The sequence below is a fragment of the Microchirus variegatus genome (assembly GCF_963457635.1).
Source record: "Microchirus variegatus genome assembly, chromosome: 21".
NCBI classification, from domain to species: domain Eukaryota; kingdom Metazoa; phylum Chordata; class Actinopteri; order Pleuronectiformes; family Soleidae; genus Microchirus; species Microchirus variegatus.
The window spans coordinates 7509476-7529535 of record NC_139822.1 but is presented as its reverse complement, the minus strand read 5'-3'; the positions used below and the strand labels follow the sequence as shown (position 1 = coordinate 7529535).

The following is a 20060-nucleotide window of genomic DNA, read 5'->3' as shown; positions in this document are numbered from 1 at the left end:
AATAATCACAGAGAATGAGGAGAATGACAAAACAATTGACTTGATTTACCTAAGCAGACTGCCACTGCTCATCTCCTCCTCTGGGTATGCAGGAGCACCTTCTTTCTCCAAAATCTCATTAAGGGCCTGAAACACAACAGATAAGAGTGAGATAATAGTCTGAACACAAACATGTTTCCATAGTCTTTTCCCTTTTTCCATACTTATCTAGACCTGGAAATTATTCAAATTAAATTCCATATTTTTCCATGCTGCGTAGGAACCCTGAGAGTATAACAATAACTTCTAGAGCTGCAACTAACAATTATTTTCATCATTGAATATTTTCTTGTCGGGTTGTTTGATCCATAAGAATGTTGATCCGTGTTTCTCAAATCTGTAAATTATGATGTTTTAAATGTCTTGTTTTGTCCACAAAACAAACATTCCTGTTGTAATGCTTTCTTTGTCATACAGAGAAACCAGAAAATATTTGCATTTAAGAAGTTGAAAAACACTGAAATCTATTGATCAATTACCAAAATAGTGGATGATCAATTTAGTTATGGACTGATAATCGATTAATCTGACAAATGTGCTTGCTCCGTGGATCATGTCGCTTAAAATGGAAGCAACAGCCGAATCACAAGGCAGATTTGGAGGTCACCATGTTTCATACAAAAACTGCTTGACATTGCTTCTCTGTTGTCATTGAGTTGAAATCAAATCGTACTGTCTGGTTTTATTTCCATCACCTACTTTTTCATGCAGCGGTTCAAGGCTCTGTCTTCCATTTTCCTGCTGTGCAAAATATAGTTACCTCCGCCAAGGAGCTTATGTTTTGCCTGAGTTTGTTTGTCTGTCTGTCTGTCTGTTAGTTAGCAACATAACTCGAAAAGTCACGGACGGATTTGATGAAACTTTCAGGAAATGTCCACAATGGGACCAGGAACAAGTGATTCACTTTTGGGCGTGATCCGTAGACGCTATCACTGGTTACAACACTTGCTGTCTGACCATAACGTTATCACTGGTTACAACAGTCGCTGTCTGACCATAATGTTATCACTGGTTACAACTGTCGCTGACAGACCATAACGTTATCACTGGTTACAACACTTGCTGTCTGACCATAACGTTATCACTGGTTACAACACTCGCTGACTGACCATAATGTTATCACTGGTTACAACACTTGCTGTCTGACCATAACTTTATCACTGGTTACAACACTTGCTGTCTGACCATAACGTTATCACTGGTTACAACAGTCGCTGTCTGACCATAATGTTATCACTGGTTACAACTGTCGCTGACAGACCATAACGTTATCACTGGTTACAACACTTGCTGTCTGACCATAACGTTATCACTGGTTACAACACTCGCTGACAGACCATAACGTTATCAGTGGTTACAACACTCGCTGACTGACCATAACGTTATCACTGGTTACAACAGTCGCTGACTGACCCAGGCGCTGGCAGAGTGTATTTTGTAGGCTCTGAGCTGCCTTGGCGGAGGTCTGCGCTCTCCGAGTGCTTTTCTTGTTCTTATTGCTTCAAGCACATTGGTGGAAACTACTTTCATGATATTAAAGTGCAACATTCAAAAAGGTGACTTTTCTTGACTTGACTATGTTACCTCCTTCATGCAGGGAAACCTCTTCTCACTCTCAAGTCTGGAGGGTGGTGGCACCTCCAGACGGCTGAGGGGGTCCAAGGACAATGCGTCCAGGAACGGGTTTTCCGTCAGATCTTTAAACCTCATTGTGGCCCCTTGTTCCTCAAGCATTGCCTCAGAGTCCGAGTGAGAGCGTGTGGAAGGGGCCAGGACGAGTGTGGACGTACAGGGGGAGTGTTGGGAGTGAGGTACATTGCAGGGACTGTCCTGAGGAGGAAAGACACCTCCGGGGGCAATGCTGCCATCTTTGACATCAATAGCCTCGCCTCGCTGGGTGTTCAACTCTCTCTGCATCTGCACAAAGAACAAGTATCACTGTATTAGTACTTAGAATTCCTAAAAAAAAAAATAAAAAAAAAAATAATAATAATACTAATAAAAATAGAATAGTGGGTAGCACTGTTGCCTTGCAGAAAAAAGACCCAGGTTCCTGACCTGGTCTGACCAAGGGCCTTTCTGTATTTCTGTTTGCATGTTCTCCCTGTGTAAATGTGGGTTAACTGAACACTCTGAATTGCCAGTATGTGTGAGTGTGAGATGAGTCGTCGTTTGTCTCTGTGTGTTTATCCTGCAATGGAATAGCAACCTGTCCAGGTTGAAATCCCACCTATGTCAGCTGGGACTTGCTCCAGTGTTCCTGGTGACCCTCTTGTGGAGGATAAAGCCTTGTTTATACTCACTCGTGACGCCGTGGCGTGGGGCTCTGCGGACGGCGCGTGACCTACAAGCATGTATGGAGGCGTTTATGTTCACCGCGTTCAGTGTGTTCTTCGTTGCAGTATTCGCGGCCAGCCTTCCATTGAAAATGAAGAGTTGGCACGCGCCGTAGCCGACGAAGTTACAAAAATTCAGAGGTGCGTGCCCTAGGGCCGTGCCACCTTTTTGGAGCTACTCCCCGGCGTGACACAGGATATGACATGACATGACCCAGAAACACTACGGCGACTATAAACCTAGCTTAAAGCAGTAGACCATGAATGAATGTTACCACTCAGTAATGTCATCAGGAGGTATGATCTCCTGATTGCCAACTGATGCCCTTTCAACTGTATTTAAGACAAACTATGGATGGCACGAAATTTTAACGGCTCAATCAGGACAAAACCAAGGTTTTATTTATGGTCCTGAAAGCCACAGATAGAGAAACTTTTTAAACTTTCGTTTCAAATTGAAATCACAGGCACTCTATTCTGCAAAAAATGTCAAAAATCCTGTCGTCTACTGCTACGACTAACAGCAATCCACACCCGCAACACCTAGGGTTGAGCTCTTTGCTGCAGGTTGGACGTGAAACAGGATAAGTCACATTATTCTATTTATTTTAAGTTTGTCAGTCTGAGCAATTGGGTTTGTGACCTGTGCTTTATAGTTTGCTGCAACTTTGCTGAATAATGCATCTTTACTTCCTGCTCTGTGTCTCCATGTAGCAGAGTATCAGCTGTTTTTTTTCTGCTCCTAGTTGCTGTAAATGAGCCGATAGAAAATCCTCTTTTCTGACGCTGTATGTATGTAACTACTATTTCCAAAAATGAACTGTAAAACTTTTCAAACGAAAGTGCTCAGTGTTTGGAAATAAGGAAATGCATGCATTTCATTTCACTGAGAAATAAGAAGACATCTTGAAAATAGCCACAGAATGAAGCCTTTGAGCTCCTTACCCGCTCCATCTTGCGGTGAAGCTCCCTCATGGTGCCTTTCCATTCCTGTCGCTCCCAGTCAAAGCGCTCCAACAGCTCAGCCCGCTCACGAGTCCACTTCTTCTCTCCATGCTGCAGCTTCCAGCGAAGGTCCAGTGAGGTGCTGTGACTCTCAGCCAGCAGACGCCGTTGCTCCTCACGCTCCTGCTTCAACGCCCACTCAGGATCTCCTGCTGCTTCCCCTTCACCTCCCTGTGCTTGGCCACGTGTCTCCTCCTCCAACTGGTCACAGAGTAAAGAAAGGCATAAGTGTGGTGCATTGATGACCTGTACACTTTATTATATAGAATAAAAATCTAACTAGTACCAACTGGTTGTATTTGTATGCAGCTCAATGCAGGTTTACTTCTTCAGCTTACAGTGTTTAGAAGAAATGTCCTCAAGTTCTGAAACACTGTTCAGAACACCAATCACATGATGTATAAGGTCACAGTGTCCTTGGACCATAACTTTTTTTATCAAAATCTAAATCACTTCATCCTTGAGAAACGCCCTCACGGTTTTCAGGAGAACATCCCAGAAACCTCTTTGGCCACTGGCTGTCACCAGGAACACAGGTACAATAAAAAGCTTATAAAGGTCACCATTTTCTATCTTTTCCGTCTTGTTTACACAATTTTTTACCAAGATAAGCTGCTGCCAGGTTCTATTCATACATATTTTACTGTACTGGTATCAAATTCCTCATTCAACTCAAGAAACTCATATTATTTCCCGAAATATAGAGCTTTTCCTTTAACCTCTTGACTACCAGGAAAACCTATATTAAAAAAAATATACAAATATAATAAATATTGCAAACAAAGCTTTTGGTATCACTGAAAAGCCCTTAATGTACTTTAAGGTATGTAATGTACCTTAATGATAGCAAACAGGAGTTCATTCAGTAATATGCAGTGGGTGGGAGATATTCAGGTTTACATGTCCACAGTGCTAACAATGCTAACACTTTATCAATTACTGTGAGATGATAAGTTGCCACTTTCTTGCAGCCAATATCTTGAACCCTCACTCAAGATATTACTGTTTGCCTCTCTCTCTAAATGCATATTTCAAACTGCACATAGACGTGAGATAATGTATGTTATGATTTGGCTCTATACAAATAAAATTGAATTGAATTGAATTATTTTAGTCATAAGACTAGATTTGAGACTAAATCAAACGATGAACCTGAGAGGAGACACAGCACTGACAAAAGTCCCAACAAGCACATGCATCGTCCTCAGACTGATTCTCCATTTGCACCACAAAACCGACTAGTAGTATATCAATATCAAATATGTCTCATGAAAAACATGGTGTAAATGACACCACAGTCCCTCATACCCACACCTGTATGTAAATCTGCTGCACAATCACATCATTTCCCTAGAAAACATGACTGTTTACCTGCCACCTTCTTGTGTTCAGCTCATTTTTTATTTACTTATTTATATAAAGAAATAACACACAACACATTTTGTTTTTGTGTTGCCCGCCTCATTTGTGAGTGGACAAACGCCAGTTTGGCCTGAGTATCAAAATGCCTGGTCCATTCTCAAAAAAATGGAGTTTGGATATTTTGATCCCAGTGTGACAAGGTCACGTTACAGATATATACGTCAGAAGCTCAAGCAAAGGATCCTCGTTCTTGTTTGTGCACACGTCTGACATAATGGTAAATGGTCTTTATTTATATAGGGTTTTTCTAGACTTAATGACAGCTCACTCACCCATTCATTCTATGTGCAGCAGATTTTTCTATCATTCATCTTTCAACACACATGCTGCCAGCACAGCAGTCAGGATTAACACAGGGTTAAGTGTCTTGCCCAAGGATACACTGGCATGCAGACAAGTGGAGCTGGGAATCAAACCCACAACCTTCGAGTTGAAATAAATCTGTTTTCACAATAGTCATCCCACATGTCTCAAAGAAAATGTATCTGTGGAGGCTTTTACTCCTAATACAAATAAACCTTTCTTAATATGAACAAAACCAGTTATGACAGCCTCTGTCCAGAATAACAGGTTCATTTCAATTAGGAATATAAATGATTAGTCAAACAACCACACACTATGATGAAGTCTTACAGTTTCTTGATTAAATGGAGAAAATTCACTGAGTTTAACAGCTGTTATTCTTGTAATTGCATGCATTACATTAAATACATTCAAAATGACACTGATTGGTCCAAAAGTAAAATTACAGTTCTGACAGTGTGTTTACTGTCGTCTTGCTGTTAACTGAACGCACCACCAGTTTTTCTACTGGCCCTTTAAAGACGGGGCGCTGAGATACCATCTGTACCTGTGCAACCTGGCACTTCATCTCTGCCCACTTGACCTCCCAGGCAGCTTTGTCGTTGGCGTATGACTGCTGGAGCTGCCAGAGCCATGACTCATCCTCCCGCAGCTCTTCTTGAAACTCTTCCAGCACCGTCCGCATGGCCTGCAGCACTCGACGGTTTTCCCCCAACTGCACACACAAGATTCAGAAAAAACAATGAATGACAATAAACACTCTTAGAAACACAGAAAGCTCTTTTCCTAATCTTGAACTCAACTGTTTTTTTTTTTTTAAATCTGTATGTCATCACGTTAGGATGAACCTGCATTATAATGACTTTATAAATCAATTTGACTTCAACTTCTGAATCTGAAAGTATTTATAAGGTGAATACTACTACTGAATTGAATAGCACACAACATTAAGATGTTGAGCCTGCATACGACACAAGTACAGCTTATCATGAAGAGAAAAGACTAGCAGAACACAAGAAGAAAACAAACATGACAATTATTAGACAAACATGTCTAATCAGCACCTGCCATGCTTTAATTTATGCTTGATGAAAGCAAAATAAGAAAACGAATTAAAGACATAACTATACTATAATTATTGTATTCATTTATATTATAAACATTACAACTAGCTCGCTTCTTTTCACTACAACTATACAGTTGCATTGGTCATGTTCAGTTCAGTTTAGTTTATTTCGAACGTGAATAATAACAACAACGAAAGAAGAAAAAATAAATAAAATAAAGCAACAAAATAAATATACAAAATAAAGCAACAAAATAAATGTTAACATGTCCGAAAAGGAGTAGTAAGAAGAATAACTTATATAATACTACCCCTTCTCCATTTTCTAATTTTTATCACATATTATTTTGGCTATTTGATGTATACACATTTTTTTAAATTAATTAATTAAATTAATTAAATTATTATTATTTTTTTATGTATTACGTTTTTATAAGCTGTGATTACGGAGTACCTTTTTCCTCTTTATACTTTATGAAAATCCATTCTTTATACCTTTTTTTAACTTGTTCTTTGCCTCAACACTTTCCCATACTGTTCCACAGTCTTACCCTAACCCCGGAAGGAAATACAAAAACTTTTCTTTGTGGTGCGCACAGTAACAGTTGTGAAATCTGATTTCTCCCTCAGGTTATAACCTCCTTCTCTATTGCAGAATAATCTCTGTATATTGCCAGGTAGTAAATTATTTTTTGCTTTGAACATTATTTGTGCCGTTTTAAGCTCTATAATATCTATGAACTTTATTATTTTTGACTTAAAAAAAAATGAATTTGTGTGTTCTCGATATCCAGCTGTATGAACTATTCTTATGGCTCTTTTTTGTAGTATGGTTAGTGATTGCAATGTAGATTTGTATGTATGTATGTTGTATCATGTACTATACATATACTACATATATACGTGTGACTATGTTTTCTAATGCAAATGTAGGGGGCACCTGGGGAGAAATGGGTGCCAAGTCTTTTTTGACCAGGGGATTCAAAATGGCAACACTCGAGTTACAAGCCCTGGTCCCTTTCCACTTGGCCATGGGCTGTAAAATGACTATGTTTAAGAGATTATTGTGACATCCTAAGTAACAACAGGAAGCTTAAATTCTCCAGTTAAAAATTTCACTCGAGTTGTAGTTGTTCTAACTAAGTTAAATCTGAATCTAATAAAAACCCAAGCGGTGTAAATGAGGGGCCACACTGTTTCATTATTTAAACCACAACAAATCATCCATTGCCTTCCTGAATTCTGCTGCAGCTGTAATAGGGCTGGGTGATATGGACCAAAACTCATATCGCCATATTTTTTGCATGATGGCGATACACGAAATGATATTTATTTTTTTAGTTTTGCCATGTTAATTTCATACAGTCGATGTTTAATTTCATCAGGAGGGAAAGTACCAAGTGCACCTGAAATATGATTTGTGTTTGTGTATTATGTTTTATCTACACAGAAGCAGCTTGAGTTCAGCTCCATTTTCCTCTCATTGTGTAAACAGTGATGGTGAAAATATCTGTGTACCTCTCTTTGATGCTGCAGGTGTTGATCAGGGCACGGTAGAGGGAAAGTGGAGGTGGAGTCCATGACTTCCCCTGGAGTTGCTGGTAGACACAGTTTGTCATCTTGGTCCAACTCTCCCTCTCCCTGCTCCATTATCACTCCCAGCTCTGGAATGCCCTCCAACTTTTCAAACTAGAACATATGGGTCGAGAAAAGACGCATTTCACTCATACAATCGTTAATTTTTGCATCATTACTATCGCATCATGCACTTTGTAAAACACCAAGAAGCCTGATGAGTATCCAGGATTTAACCAGTCCATCATGGAGCTAATATCCAACTCAGCATGTTCAATATAGGCTGAATGATTTTCCTCTAATTAGCAACAGTGTAACGTCTTGACAAAATGCTCTCTTTGAGTCAATACCAAAATAAGTCTCTGGCATGAAAATTTTTGTTTTTGTAGTCACGTTATAAAAATTGAGCACTATGTTTATGATCAGAATACAGGTGGTCTGTTATAATAGAATAGAATAAACAGAAGGAACTGGCTGAACAGTGTGAGAAGCAAAAAGGTCAGTAATGAACACAGAATTCTATATCGCCTAACCATGTGCATTTGTTTTCAGTGGATCTGTGCTTTTCAATTCTTGCCATTTGAAAAAAGCCAGTGAGATGTTTGTTAATCCAAGTGAACAATTCTACCAACATTTTTCAGTTTGTGAGGTGCTACGAATGTGTTTAATGTGACCTTGAACTTTAACCTTTGACTAAGGATAGTCAGGAGTATTCCATTATTTGTTTAATTGTGAAAAGTCGATCAGTTACTGTGACTAATCATAATATATTAAAAAGATACAAAATAAATAACGCTATTCCAATAACTACCTAATTTGTGGTTAGTTATTTAGTGGACTTAAAGTGTGTTTGCAGAAGTGATACAATTAACAAGGTTTCCTGAATGCATCTTGAAGCTGCTCCTCTACGCTCAACCCAATGTAGAGCCTGCAGACGTCATTTTCTGCAGAATTCTGCAGATTTCCCTGCAGAATTCACCAGGGTCTTTGAAAGCATCTTATAAGCTGTTCCTGTCAACTCAATGCACTGTACGGTGGACACTGCAGTACTTCCAGTAGTTCTCATGCACTGGAATTTAGAATGTTTGAATATTTTCGAAAAATAATATAGGCCACCATGTAGGAGCCATATGTGACCCGCCACGGCAAAAGAGGGAACAAGTCGGTCCAGCACAAACCGAGTAAACAAAAAAAAACATATTTAAAAAAAAATTAAATAAAAATTTGGGCTTCATAGACAAACGTTGCAGCTTCATCCTGGACAAGGACTTCCCCCGGGACCACCACGGTGGACCGGGCATGGTACAGGAGTCGGCCGTTGAGGGGGAGGCAATGTCAAGATACTATCATTGTTTTGGTTTTCCTCCGTGCTGCGTGCTGTGTAGTTTCTTTGGCTCAGTTGATGTGAAAAGAGATATGGAGTAATCGTCACTTGTATGGCAAGTATAGGGCTGTTCACCTGGAGGTGTAACTTACTCTCTCAACACAAAATCGTATATTAATGGTTTGTGAAGATTGTCAGAGATGACAAGTTTCTCACCATAGGACAAAGGTCCAAACTTTGTGGGAACAGAAAGAAAGCTAAAACAGCAACACGTTGAAAGATATTGGTCACATATGGGAATAAAATGGATAAATAAATGTCTAAACAAAATTATCTAAACACTGACTCACCTCTGGATGCACCGCCTCTTCCCTTCTGTAGTCTTTGCGGCTGAGCCTCCAGTGCATTAGGATCCACCTGAGCTTCATGTAAAAGATGATTGTGTTGCGTCTGAACAGGCGAACCTCTTGTTGTAGCATGGTCCTCTCCTCTGTCCAGGGCACGTCATGACTCTGCAGACCCTGCAGCTCCAGACCTGCACGCTGGGCCTCCAGACGCAACAGGTTATTTTCCTATGGTTTGTCACATGAATTCATTAGTTAGTCACTTTAATTCTTAAAATGATTGTATGATATCAATAGTTCCCACTTAATAAAGATGGCAAATTTTCGTGTCTCAAACCACTCGTCTGGCGTATGTAGTGACTAATTTACAGCCATATCTGTAACACATAACATCTTTTTGAATTGGTAAACACATAATAAAGAAAAATAACAGCGACTCATTTATGGGTCTCGTCTTTAAATCCTTTAATCCATAATCATTTAAGAAATCTGATCTGAGAGTTTTTGGTATTTCAATTAACACGGAGTGCATTTTTACGTACAAATGATATAATTCTAAAGAATAAAGGGAGTGAAAATTGTGTGTGTTGGATTTAAAGTGTCATTTTGGTTCCGATCGAAATATTTTCAAACTTAGGTAAAGTTAGCAGAAGTAGTGAAGAGAGTGAAGTGATACTGTTGGCCATTCTGCTGATCTTAATAAATGAAAACACGGCGTGACTGAGTGTGTTGTTCTACCTGAGGCTGACAGACGACAGCCTCCCTTTCTTCCGTTGGTGCCCTCAGCCTCCTATCGTGATCGAGACGAAGTTGGATGTCAGAAGCAGGAGTGTCCCGGAGCTGAAGCCACAAAAGCACAGCACACAGTTACTTCACTGACACTTTGGATAAGGTTCATCACATATTAAAATGTAATTGAAACAAAAACAAGTTGCTTCAAGAAAAACCCTGGTATTTAGTGCAAAGTAATTATTTACTGTCTTGCTGTGGGTTAGATGAGAAGATTGATACCACACTCAGGTCTGTTGTAGACAAGAAGCAGCTTTTAATATTATTAGACTGGAAATGAGGGAGCAGCTAGTAATAAAATCCATATAAGTTTATACATACAGTGGTATGCAAAAGTTTAGGCACTCCTGTAAATTTTCATGATTTTCCTTTATAAACTTTACTGTAGGTAACAAGTGTTTTTCTTGGAATGCTGTGTTCTTTTTCCTCCATGCATAACGCGCCTTGTTTTTCCCAAATAACTCTATTTTAGTTTCATCAGTCCACAGCACCTTATTCCAAATGTGCTTTAGCATACCTCAAGCGACTCCGTTTGTGGCAGGTGCAGAGAAAAGGCTTTTTCTGCATTACTCTTCCATACAGCATCTCCTTGTGTAAAGTGCGCTGAATAGTTGAACGATGCACAGTGACACCATCTGCAGCAAGATGATGTTGTAGGTCTTTGGAGCTGGTCTGTTAGTTGACTGTGACTGTTCTCACCATCCTTCGTCTCTGCTTATCTGAGATTTTTCTTGGTCTGCCACTTCAGGCCTTAACTAGAACTGTGCCTGTGGTCTTCACATTCCTCACAATGTCCCTCACAGTTGAAACTGAGAGCTTAAATCTCTGAGATAGCTTTCTGTATCCTTCCCCTAAAACATGATGTTGAACAATCATTGTTTTCAGGTCATTTGAGAGTTGTTTTGAGGCTCCCATGTTGCCACTCTTCAGAGAAGATGCAAAGAGGAGAAACGCTTAAAATTGGCCTCCTTAAATACCCTTTCTCATGATTGGATTCACCTGTGTATGGAGGTCAAGGGTCACTGAGGTTACCAAACCAATTTTGAGTTCCAATAATTAGGTATTGAAATCAATAAAATGACAAGGGTGCCTAAACTTATGCACATGCCTAATTTTGTTTAAATAATCACACTTTCTGTTAATCATATAAACTTTATTTCACTTCTCAAATCACTGTGATTGTCTCCTATGATATATTTAACTGAAATTTCTTATTCAAACAACCAATGATTTATAAAGGAAAATCATGAACATTTACAGGAGTGCCCAAACTTTTGCATACCACTGTGTATATATAAAGTTTAAAGAAGAGACAATTAATAGTTGGTTAAGTTTAAATCTTACTTAATACTTAATCTCACTTAATCAAATGGGAAGAGTAACTTCCTCTATATTTGCGCACATTTGCAAATGCGTTTTCTGACACACCAACAACAACAAAATGGTGGGTTGTCATTTTTTCCCTCCAAGTTGAAAAGATGGTCAAAGAGAAATGAGATGCTGGTGCTTATAAATGCTCATCATACTTCTTCATTCATAAACTTGACATAACGTACAGTCCATGGTGCCAATCCCAACTGATATAGGGCGAACGTCAGGGTACACCCCGTGACCGTTCCCCCTGTCCAATCCCCAAATCTGCATATATTTTTGGACTGTATGAGGAAACCAGAGGACCCAGAAACCCCCCAACCCCCCACACACACACGGTAAGAAAATTCAAACTCCATGCAGAAAGGCCCTTGTTCCGACAGGGTTGCGACCCCAGGTCTCCTTGCTGCAAAAGCAATAGTGCTCACCACTAAACCATCCATGCATCATATACAGTCTTTCTCTCCTAAAGAAGACAAAAATTCAGACTTGCAATTGAAAATTGCTGCATTTTATAATGTGATATAATGTGATATCTTGCCTCTGTCCTATGCTGGGCCTTTACTGCTTCCTACAACAGTAAGTTGAGCTGTTCAGTGTGTACTGACCCTGTATCACCTCTCTGTCAGCACAATGTCAAATGCAATTCATGCAGGTCTTCAGTGCTAATCCTGCCATAGCCAAGCTGCTTTCCATTCATTCATTCATTCATTTCCCATCACAGAGTAATCTGCAGCATAAAACACAGACAGAAAAATAAATCTACATAAATCTACCTTAACTGGAACTGTAATAGTTCGACATCCCATCATTGCTGACAGACTTCTGTGTTACACTGCAAAATCAGCCCCAATAGGAACAGGCCAAATATTATTCAATTGATTGGATTTTTTTTGTTTAAAGAGAAATAAAATGTAAAGGTGCATTATGTATTACATCTAAATCAACTGGCCATAAAATCCTCCTAATATGTCACAGAGACTCAGGAATAATGTTCATATAACAAACTGAACTCACCAACAACAACAGTACAGACAAAATATTTGCATTTAAAAACAATATTTTGCAGACTGCAAATCATGTTTAGGTTTTGAAATCATGTTTTGGCATGTGGCGCCACCTACCGCCGTCTACCAATCATTGCAGTCAGTAGAGTCTCAGCTGCCGAGCAACCACGGGTTGCCAGTTACGTCAGAAAACGAAAGCTAAAAGACCTCGGTATTTTGAATTTGAATGTAGTAACCATTTTTGGCCACATTCTTACATATGGCGCCTTTAACTATGTGTTAAACTAATTTTGCTTGGCTACATTTCTTGAAACTGACTTCTTAATCGAATCCAAATTGTGAGAACAATTTCCCAGAAACTATGCTTTTGTACGCTCTTGAAAATCTATTTTGCAATAACAGCGTACAATTCCTCCATGAAAAATGAGCACACGGCTGCAATTATAAGTCAGTGTCCTGCAATTATTACAGCTGATCTATTAAACAGTAGAGTCACTGAGAGGTGGAACAGACCTGAGCCAGTGTGTGTGTGTGTGTGGCAGCAGTGTTGCCCCTCATGTCTTTGGTGTTCTCCCTGCACTTTAACATAAAGATTCATTTGCTAAGTCGCAACACGAGCCAACAGTAATGAGCCGATGCCAGAGGGCGTCACCACAGAGTGCACTGAGCAACAAGATCGGCCGATTCATTTGCATCCATTTTAACAATCAAGCTATTGTTATAGTACTTCACATCTGGTTCTAGATTTTTCATCGTTTTATGGCACACACAAATAAGTAACCTGTTAACCAACCTGTTGTTGCAGCCCTGAAGTAAAGTAAAACTTCATAAACTAAAACAATACAGTGTATGATGGCTGCTGTCCCACTCATATCATACCTGTAAACATTTTCAGTTGCTTTGCTGTTGAGAAAAATGTATTGCTATCAATAGACAAAAATAAAGCAAAATTCATAATTTTTTTTTTTTTCTGTCTGTCAAATTCTGTGATCATGTGAATTTGGAATAAAGTGATGCGACTTAAAGCTGCTCTTGTATAAAAGCGAGCTGTCAATGAGTTTAACTCATGCAACGTGTATGTCATGCTCAAGCATAAACCTGGTGTAATAGACGCTTTTATTACAGCAGATATTTCTTTAAATGAAATAGAAGAACAAACACAGGATTTACCAGTAACATTAATGAAGGTTCCACTCCAGGATTAACAGAGCTGTGTTACTGTTCAAGTAACCTCTACACCTGTAGAGGATGGTGTTTTTTTAACAACAGCAATCTTCATACTTATTTTCTGGAAATAGAAATAATGATCCTCTATTGTTGTTATAGCAGCAGCTAAAGCAACAAATCTAATGTTGGCCTAAGACTTTTGCACAGTACAGTAGCTTGATAAGATTTTTTTTTCCAATGACGCTCTGCCCTGAAAAGACACATTTAAATTAGTCCAGATCTAAAGAAGCGTATAACTGCCATAGGGGAGAGAAAAACATCTTAGTTGAGGTGAATTTTCACACCAGGGGAGACACTCGGCATGTTTTCCAACTGCAAGAGGAATGTACTGATACTGGGACTGAGGAGCTTTGACCCTCAGAGCAATCAGAAACTCTCATCTCATTTCAAAATCATCCTTCCTTGATGTAAACATCACGCAACAATCAAGCAGAGTGGAAAGTTAAGTCGGTTCTGCAGGTGAAAGGAGAGATGGAGGAGGGAGGAGGCACTGACCTCTGCTCTTAAAGCCAGGGGCCTGTGGTACCTAGTGAATCCTGTGGCTCCCCTGCTTTGGGCCTGACCCCCACCATGGCTCTGGCTTTGGGGCTCCACGCCTCGCTCCTGTCCTAGACGCCACTCCAGCTCATCCCTCTGAATGGACTGTGAGTAATGAAGGGTGGGGACGGGGAAGGCGTGTGGACGATGAGGGTCAGGGGTTGAGGGGATGGATGACACGGGTGTGGGAAAACAGGGGTGCAGGTAATGGTGGTGGTGGTGGTGGAGTTGGAGGAAGGGGGAACACATATGAGGCAGACAAAACAGACAGAAGACAACAAACCAGGTGAGGGTGAGTGAAAAGAAGGTGTTGAACCAACACAAATAAAACAGAGAATGGGTCTAAAGATATAAGCAGAGGGGGGTGGAAAATACACTAACACACTACAAGGTGTGGAGAATAACCAACGCACTAGAGTACAAAGAAAAGCACGACAAGGAAGACCAACTTGAAGATGACGGCGTATGAGAGAGATGAGAAGAGAATGAGAATGAGGATGAACAAAATCATGGGCTGAAACATCTGGCATGAACACAAAGAGGAACAAAGAGAGGGAGTCGGGGAAGGAAAGAATGCAAAACACTTGTTATGAAGCGCATGCAATGAGAGATACATGAGTCCAAATCAACAGCTGAGAGATACCACGGCAGACTGCAGAGCCAGAGCTAGCATGCTAAAGGTTTTCAACACATGCCTGTGCACAGCCGTGTGTACTGTGCAAGCAGTTAACTCAAGAAAATGCAATCCTTTCCTTTTTCATTTGTTTTACATTGCAGCAGAAATAAAACAAACACGAGGCATTTGAGTCTTCAGTGAATCCACGCTGCAGCAGTGCCCACGTGTTATTTCTTCATGTATGCAAGAAGAAACGCTAAAACAAAACATCTTCATGATGTTTTCATGTAATTTATATTTCTGTATCTTCTAATCATTTTCTAACTCATATGCACACATCCAGTCATTTTTTTTCACAATCATGATAAAATGTATAAAACTATCCACTCTCATGTATCATGTATAAATCTCATGATCACAAAATCCACATCTTTGACTTTTACTTGCAAACAAAAATACTAGCAACAGTTAAATCATGTAATAAGTAGAAAACTCATCGTAATGTAAGAACTAAGATCTTATAATGAAATGCACTAACGTTACATCTTGTAACGTTAGTGCATTTAGGCACATAATTGTTTAAAAAAAGATAAATGCTACATAAAAAACATAATAAAATATTTTTAGAAAATTATAAATGATGAGTAAACCTCCTCCTCATTAGCCTCGATTTGAATTAGAAAATATGTTGTTAATTAATGAATTCATTATAATTCCAATTACAATCAGAACACTATAGGTAGACGATTTCCATTGTTATACAATAAGACTTTTTGTTGAGAGGAAAAGACTGTTCCAAGAAAGAGATTAACATCTGGAATTTATAAATTGCAAAAGATTTTCTTGTGTTTTTATGCTTTTTTTTTTAATGCAATGATTTTCTTTGTATTTTATTTTTTTTTTATTATGCCATTCTAGGTCATACACAAATGTTATTAATTTTGTAAGATAAAATCAAGTGTGAATGCACTTGATTTTTAAGGTTTCTTTGTTTATTCATATTAGTTTTGTGTATATTGCACTGACTGTATTACTGTATTTCCTTCTTCATTGACAGTTGAGTGAGTATGAATGCAGATTCGTTCTATTATGCTGAATTCCATTAACATTGGAACTCAGACGACGGAGCTAGGATTGATGTCCCCTCCAAACTCACTGCTTTATCAATCAATCCACCAAATTGTATTTGTATAGCCCACAGTTTACAAAACATAGTTTGTCTCACGGGACTTCACAGGGTTGGTAACATCCTCTGTCCTTAGACCTTTATAGAGAGAAGTCTGAAAAAACATGGATGCAAAGTTCGATAACAAACTCGACATGGTATTTGGCGCAGCGTAGCAACATGTCTATGGTTAAAAATAACAATCAAAAAACAGTAGTATGTGTACAACTGATTCACTGTGAAACCAAAATGACAGAAGTGGAATTAACGGTAATATAAGCATTGTTTTTATGGTGGCAGCCATCTTGTAATCCGAACTGTGGGCATGTGAGATTGTTGAGCAGGAAATCTGAAATTCCAACCTCCAACTATAAATGGAATACACTATTATCTCTGCGAGGCACATCCTTATATTCACTACAAAGAGTTTTTGTTTTATTCCGTTAGCAAAAATCTGACTGTTTATTAAAAGCATCCTAGACGTCTGCCTGATCATGAAGCACAGACATGCTTGCCCAATATGCTGAGTCACACTAAGCTGCAACAAAACAAAGGACAGGAAGCAGGATGCAAGCCAACGAGGTTCTTCCACAGGCCAGCTCACACAGCATCATGCATGCAACTCTTTTTTTTTAATTTCACTGAAGAGAGGTTATTTTAGTCAGTGCATGATATGTTTCCTTGGCAACTCCACGGAGTAACCAATCCCACGTGTCAAAGTCAGTGATATGTTGTGTAAACATAACGACTATATCATTTAGCACTGGGGAACACAAATAATAGCGTGGTGTAGCCAAGCTGTGAAGCGAATATATATTTATCATATGTCATCATGCAACAATTCACTGTGTCAAGAGTCAAACAGTGACACCACACCAAATGGAAGAAGCTGTCACAAATCCTGGAGAACTCGCTGCATTCGTACCAAGCACCCTTTTCAAGCACTCCCTCCAGGCAAACCTCCCCAGCCCCTGGCTGAGTGGAAGCAGGGCAGCTGCAGAGTGCAGGGAGAATGGGGCAGGCAGGGCTGCTGGCTATGAGGATGTTCATGTACAGTAGATGCAGATGTGAAAAAAGTGGCAGCAGGAAGCGATGGTGGTGGTGATTCAAGGGAGAGATGGTGTGGTGGTGGTGCCAGTGTGGCAGAGCTGGGTGGCTCACGGTGGAGCAGCGGGCCTGATACTTAAGGTCTGTGGAATCTCTGAAACTCAACTCCCTTTAAAGGCTTTGAAGGACATTTTTCATCTTTTTGTGTCGATCTAAACTCCATTGCTTGACATTTAATGTGTTGACAGGAATGGAAAGAGAAAGGTGTTGCTCAAGATTTGTTCCTTTTTTAAGTGGCAACTGGAAAGTGAATTCCCATTTTGAAGCCTGGAGAATTGTGATTTGGTGGGCACGCTGTTGAGCTTTTGCAAACACATGTTCATAGATCTAGGTAATATCTGTGAACTAGCTATATATAGCTGAAACACTGAAAGGAAAATGCTTACTTGTGTAAATGAGAGTTAGGCTCATAAACCCCCTCCATTCAAAATGACCCTTTATATATTCTTACCTTCCACTTTATTTGCGTGCAAACTGGAAGACTACTTCCACGTTTAAGAAATGGTCTGAGTCGAACAATGTGCTTGGTCATCAGTGTCTCCATGAGGACATTTGTTGAAACTTCAAATGTTGAACCAAACCCTCTGTTGCTCTCTTGATTGTTTCAACCAACACACCATGCCACAACCACCATATCTCAATTACATCCACTATATAAAATCCATAGGGGGATGCACTGATAAGGATGATACACAGGGTGAAGTATAGCGGTTGCGGTTGGTTGCTAAGGAGATGACCTTCAACATGTGAGTGACACACAGTATCGTCCAATAGGTGCCTGTTGCAGATGATGTCTGTGGAATTATTGCTTCAAAAACTGACATGGCGCTGGTCAAATCTAAAATCTCCAGGCTTAACAATAGGAGTTTGCTTTGCAACTGAAGGACAGAGTGTTCATATTTAGGTAAGATTTAAGTATATCCAAACTTATCCTTTAAAGTGACCATGTTAGCCTTCAACGTAATGAGATTCCCACTGACAGTTGGCAAGGCTGAGAAAAGTGTGTGTGCTAATGGTTGTTGGCACTGCCACTGTTTTAAATTAGAGAGTTTTTTTTCCCATCTGACTTAAACAGTTTACCAGTGACTACAGGCACCGTTCCATTTATATTAAATCTAAATTAGTTGCAATATTCACAAATACACCAGAGAGTTAAGGATATATCTGGATTCTGTCAGTAATTTATAGTAAAGCAATCATGCTATAGAACAAGACACTAAGGTGAGATCCGGTTTTTAAAGAGCCTTCCGGTTTTTACTGTGACCCAAAAAAAAAAAGTTCACAGAGTTTGTCTCACTCTGATATTAAAAAAAAATAAAAAATAAATACATTAAAAAATTTAGAGAGTTCATTGGCTGAACTTACCTGGAAGTCTGAAACCAGGTCTCTTCCAAAGGTGCCAATGGGAGAATCGCGGGACATGGAGGTGACTGAGGACAGGAAGCTGCTGGACTCTGTGAGGTTTGGCATGGGTGATAAGTCATCTGTCCTTTCTCTCAGCCCCTCTCCCACATGCTCCAGATTCTCCATGAAGATATGTAGCTCAGTGCGGAACGCCTTCATGCGGGTGTTGATGGTGTCCAGGACCTGGGTATCTGGTTTCGATCCCGACACCAATCCTCCCTCCAGGCTCTCTCCTGTCGTCACCACCAGTCTGCCCTCAAAGATCAAACTGTCAGTGTCCGTAATGAGACGGTCAACTGTCTTTCCCAGCCTTTCCGCCTCTCGTTTCACATTACTGAATGACTCCCGCTCTTCCCTCCTGCGAAGGGCCAGTTCGGTCGTGTTGAGCTCACTTCCGTCTGATGGTTTGTTGCTTCCAAACCCTGAGGTGGTGGTCGTTTTCTCAAACATGTCTTCAGAGTCACTCTCACCTCCAATAGGACCTTCTCTTTTAGGATGGAGAAGAAAAAGTCGCCCCGTCTCTTCCTCTTCAGCACCTTCTCGTCGTCCTGTGTCGCTGTCTGCATCGCTGTCTCGAGGACTTCCAGTGCGTAGGCCAATGTGTGCGGCCAGGTCACAGCGCTGGACGTTTGACATGAGGACGCGGTTCTCGTACTGCAGCTTCATCACCTTACCGCTCAGCTCATTGATCTGCATCCTGGCTGACTTAAGCTCCTCCATCATCGCCCCGCCAGTGTAACCGTTCCCGTTTCCACCATTACCTGGTTTAAACAATATGGCTTCACCACCTTCCTCACCAACAGGCCCAGAACTGCTACTGGGGCCAAATTTGAAGCGATTGAGTTCAGATGTCAGCTGCCTATTGTGGTCCTCAATCTCTGAGATGGAGCGACGCAAGAGCTCAGCCTCCTCCTCCACAAACTGGAGATGGCGACGTAGCTCACTGGCCGACTCCAGTGGGTCACCACCATACGGCGATGAAGGCATGCTGGAGAACGGTTCTCGCCCAAAGCAGTCCCTTTCGTACTGACACCGGATGTCTTCATTTTCTGCCCTCAGGCTGCGGTTCTCCACCTCCAGTTCCACAATCTTTCTGCCCAGGATGTTCGCCTCCTCTTCCACCAGCTTAAGACGCAATCGCAGCTCAGCTTCTCGAGTGGTGTGAGGGCCTCCACCGGAGCATTCGGCCAGATGGAGTGGACTGTCCACATCCCCATAAACAGACTTGTATTTTTGCAGCTCCTGCTCCAGTTCATCCTTCTCCCGGCCCAGCTTCGCCATCTTTTTCCTCATCAGGCTTGACTCCTCCTTGGCAAACTGGAGCTGGCACCTGAGGTCTGCACTGTCCTCCTGTGGAGGAGAAAATTACAATATTCAAACCGATGTTCTGTCCACTTGAGGGCAGTGGAAAGAGGCTGTAAAC

General features: G+C 40.5%; 1 protein-coding gene across 1 annotated transcript in view; it reads right to left on the bottom strand.

Moving 5' to 3' along the window:
• mtcl1 (microtubule crosslinking factor 1) overlaps positions 1 to 20060 on the bottom strand; it is a gene marked incomplete at both ends in the record, with an annotated part of 47530 nt that overhangs the window by 8678 nt on the left and 18792 nt on the right. The window contains 9 exons of the mRNA XM_083908186.1: positions 50 to 126; positions 1624 to 1956; positions 3321 to 3581; positions 5653 to 5820; positions 7690 to 7860; positions 9421 to 9642; positions 10153 to 10254; positions 14304 to 14450; positions 18599 to 19987. Of these exons, the coding sequence (XP_083764312.1) occupies positions 50 to 126; positions 1624 to 1956; positions 3321 to 3581; positions 5653 to 5820; positions 7690 to 7860; positions 9421 to 9642; positions 10153 to 10254; positions 14304 to 14450; positions 18599 to 19987 (2870 nt within the window). The remainder of the gene's footprint in view (positions 1 to 49; positions 127 to 1623; positions 1957 to 3320; positions 3582 to 5652; positions 5821 to 7689; positions 7861 to 9420; positions 9643 to 10152; positions 10255 to 14303; positions 14451 to 18598; positions 19988 to 20060) is intronic.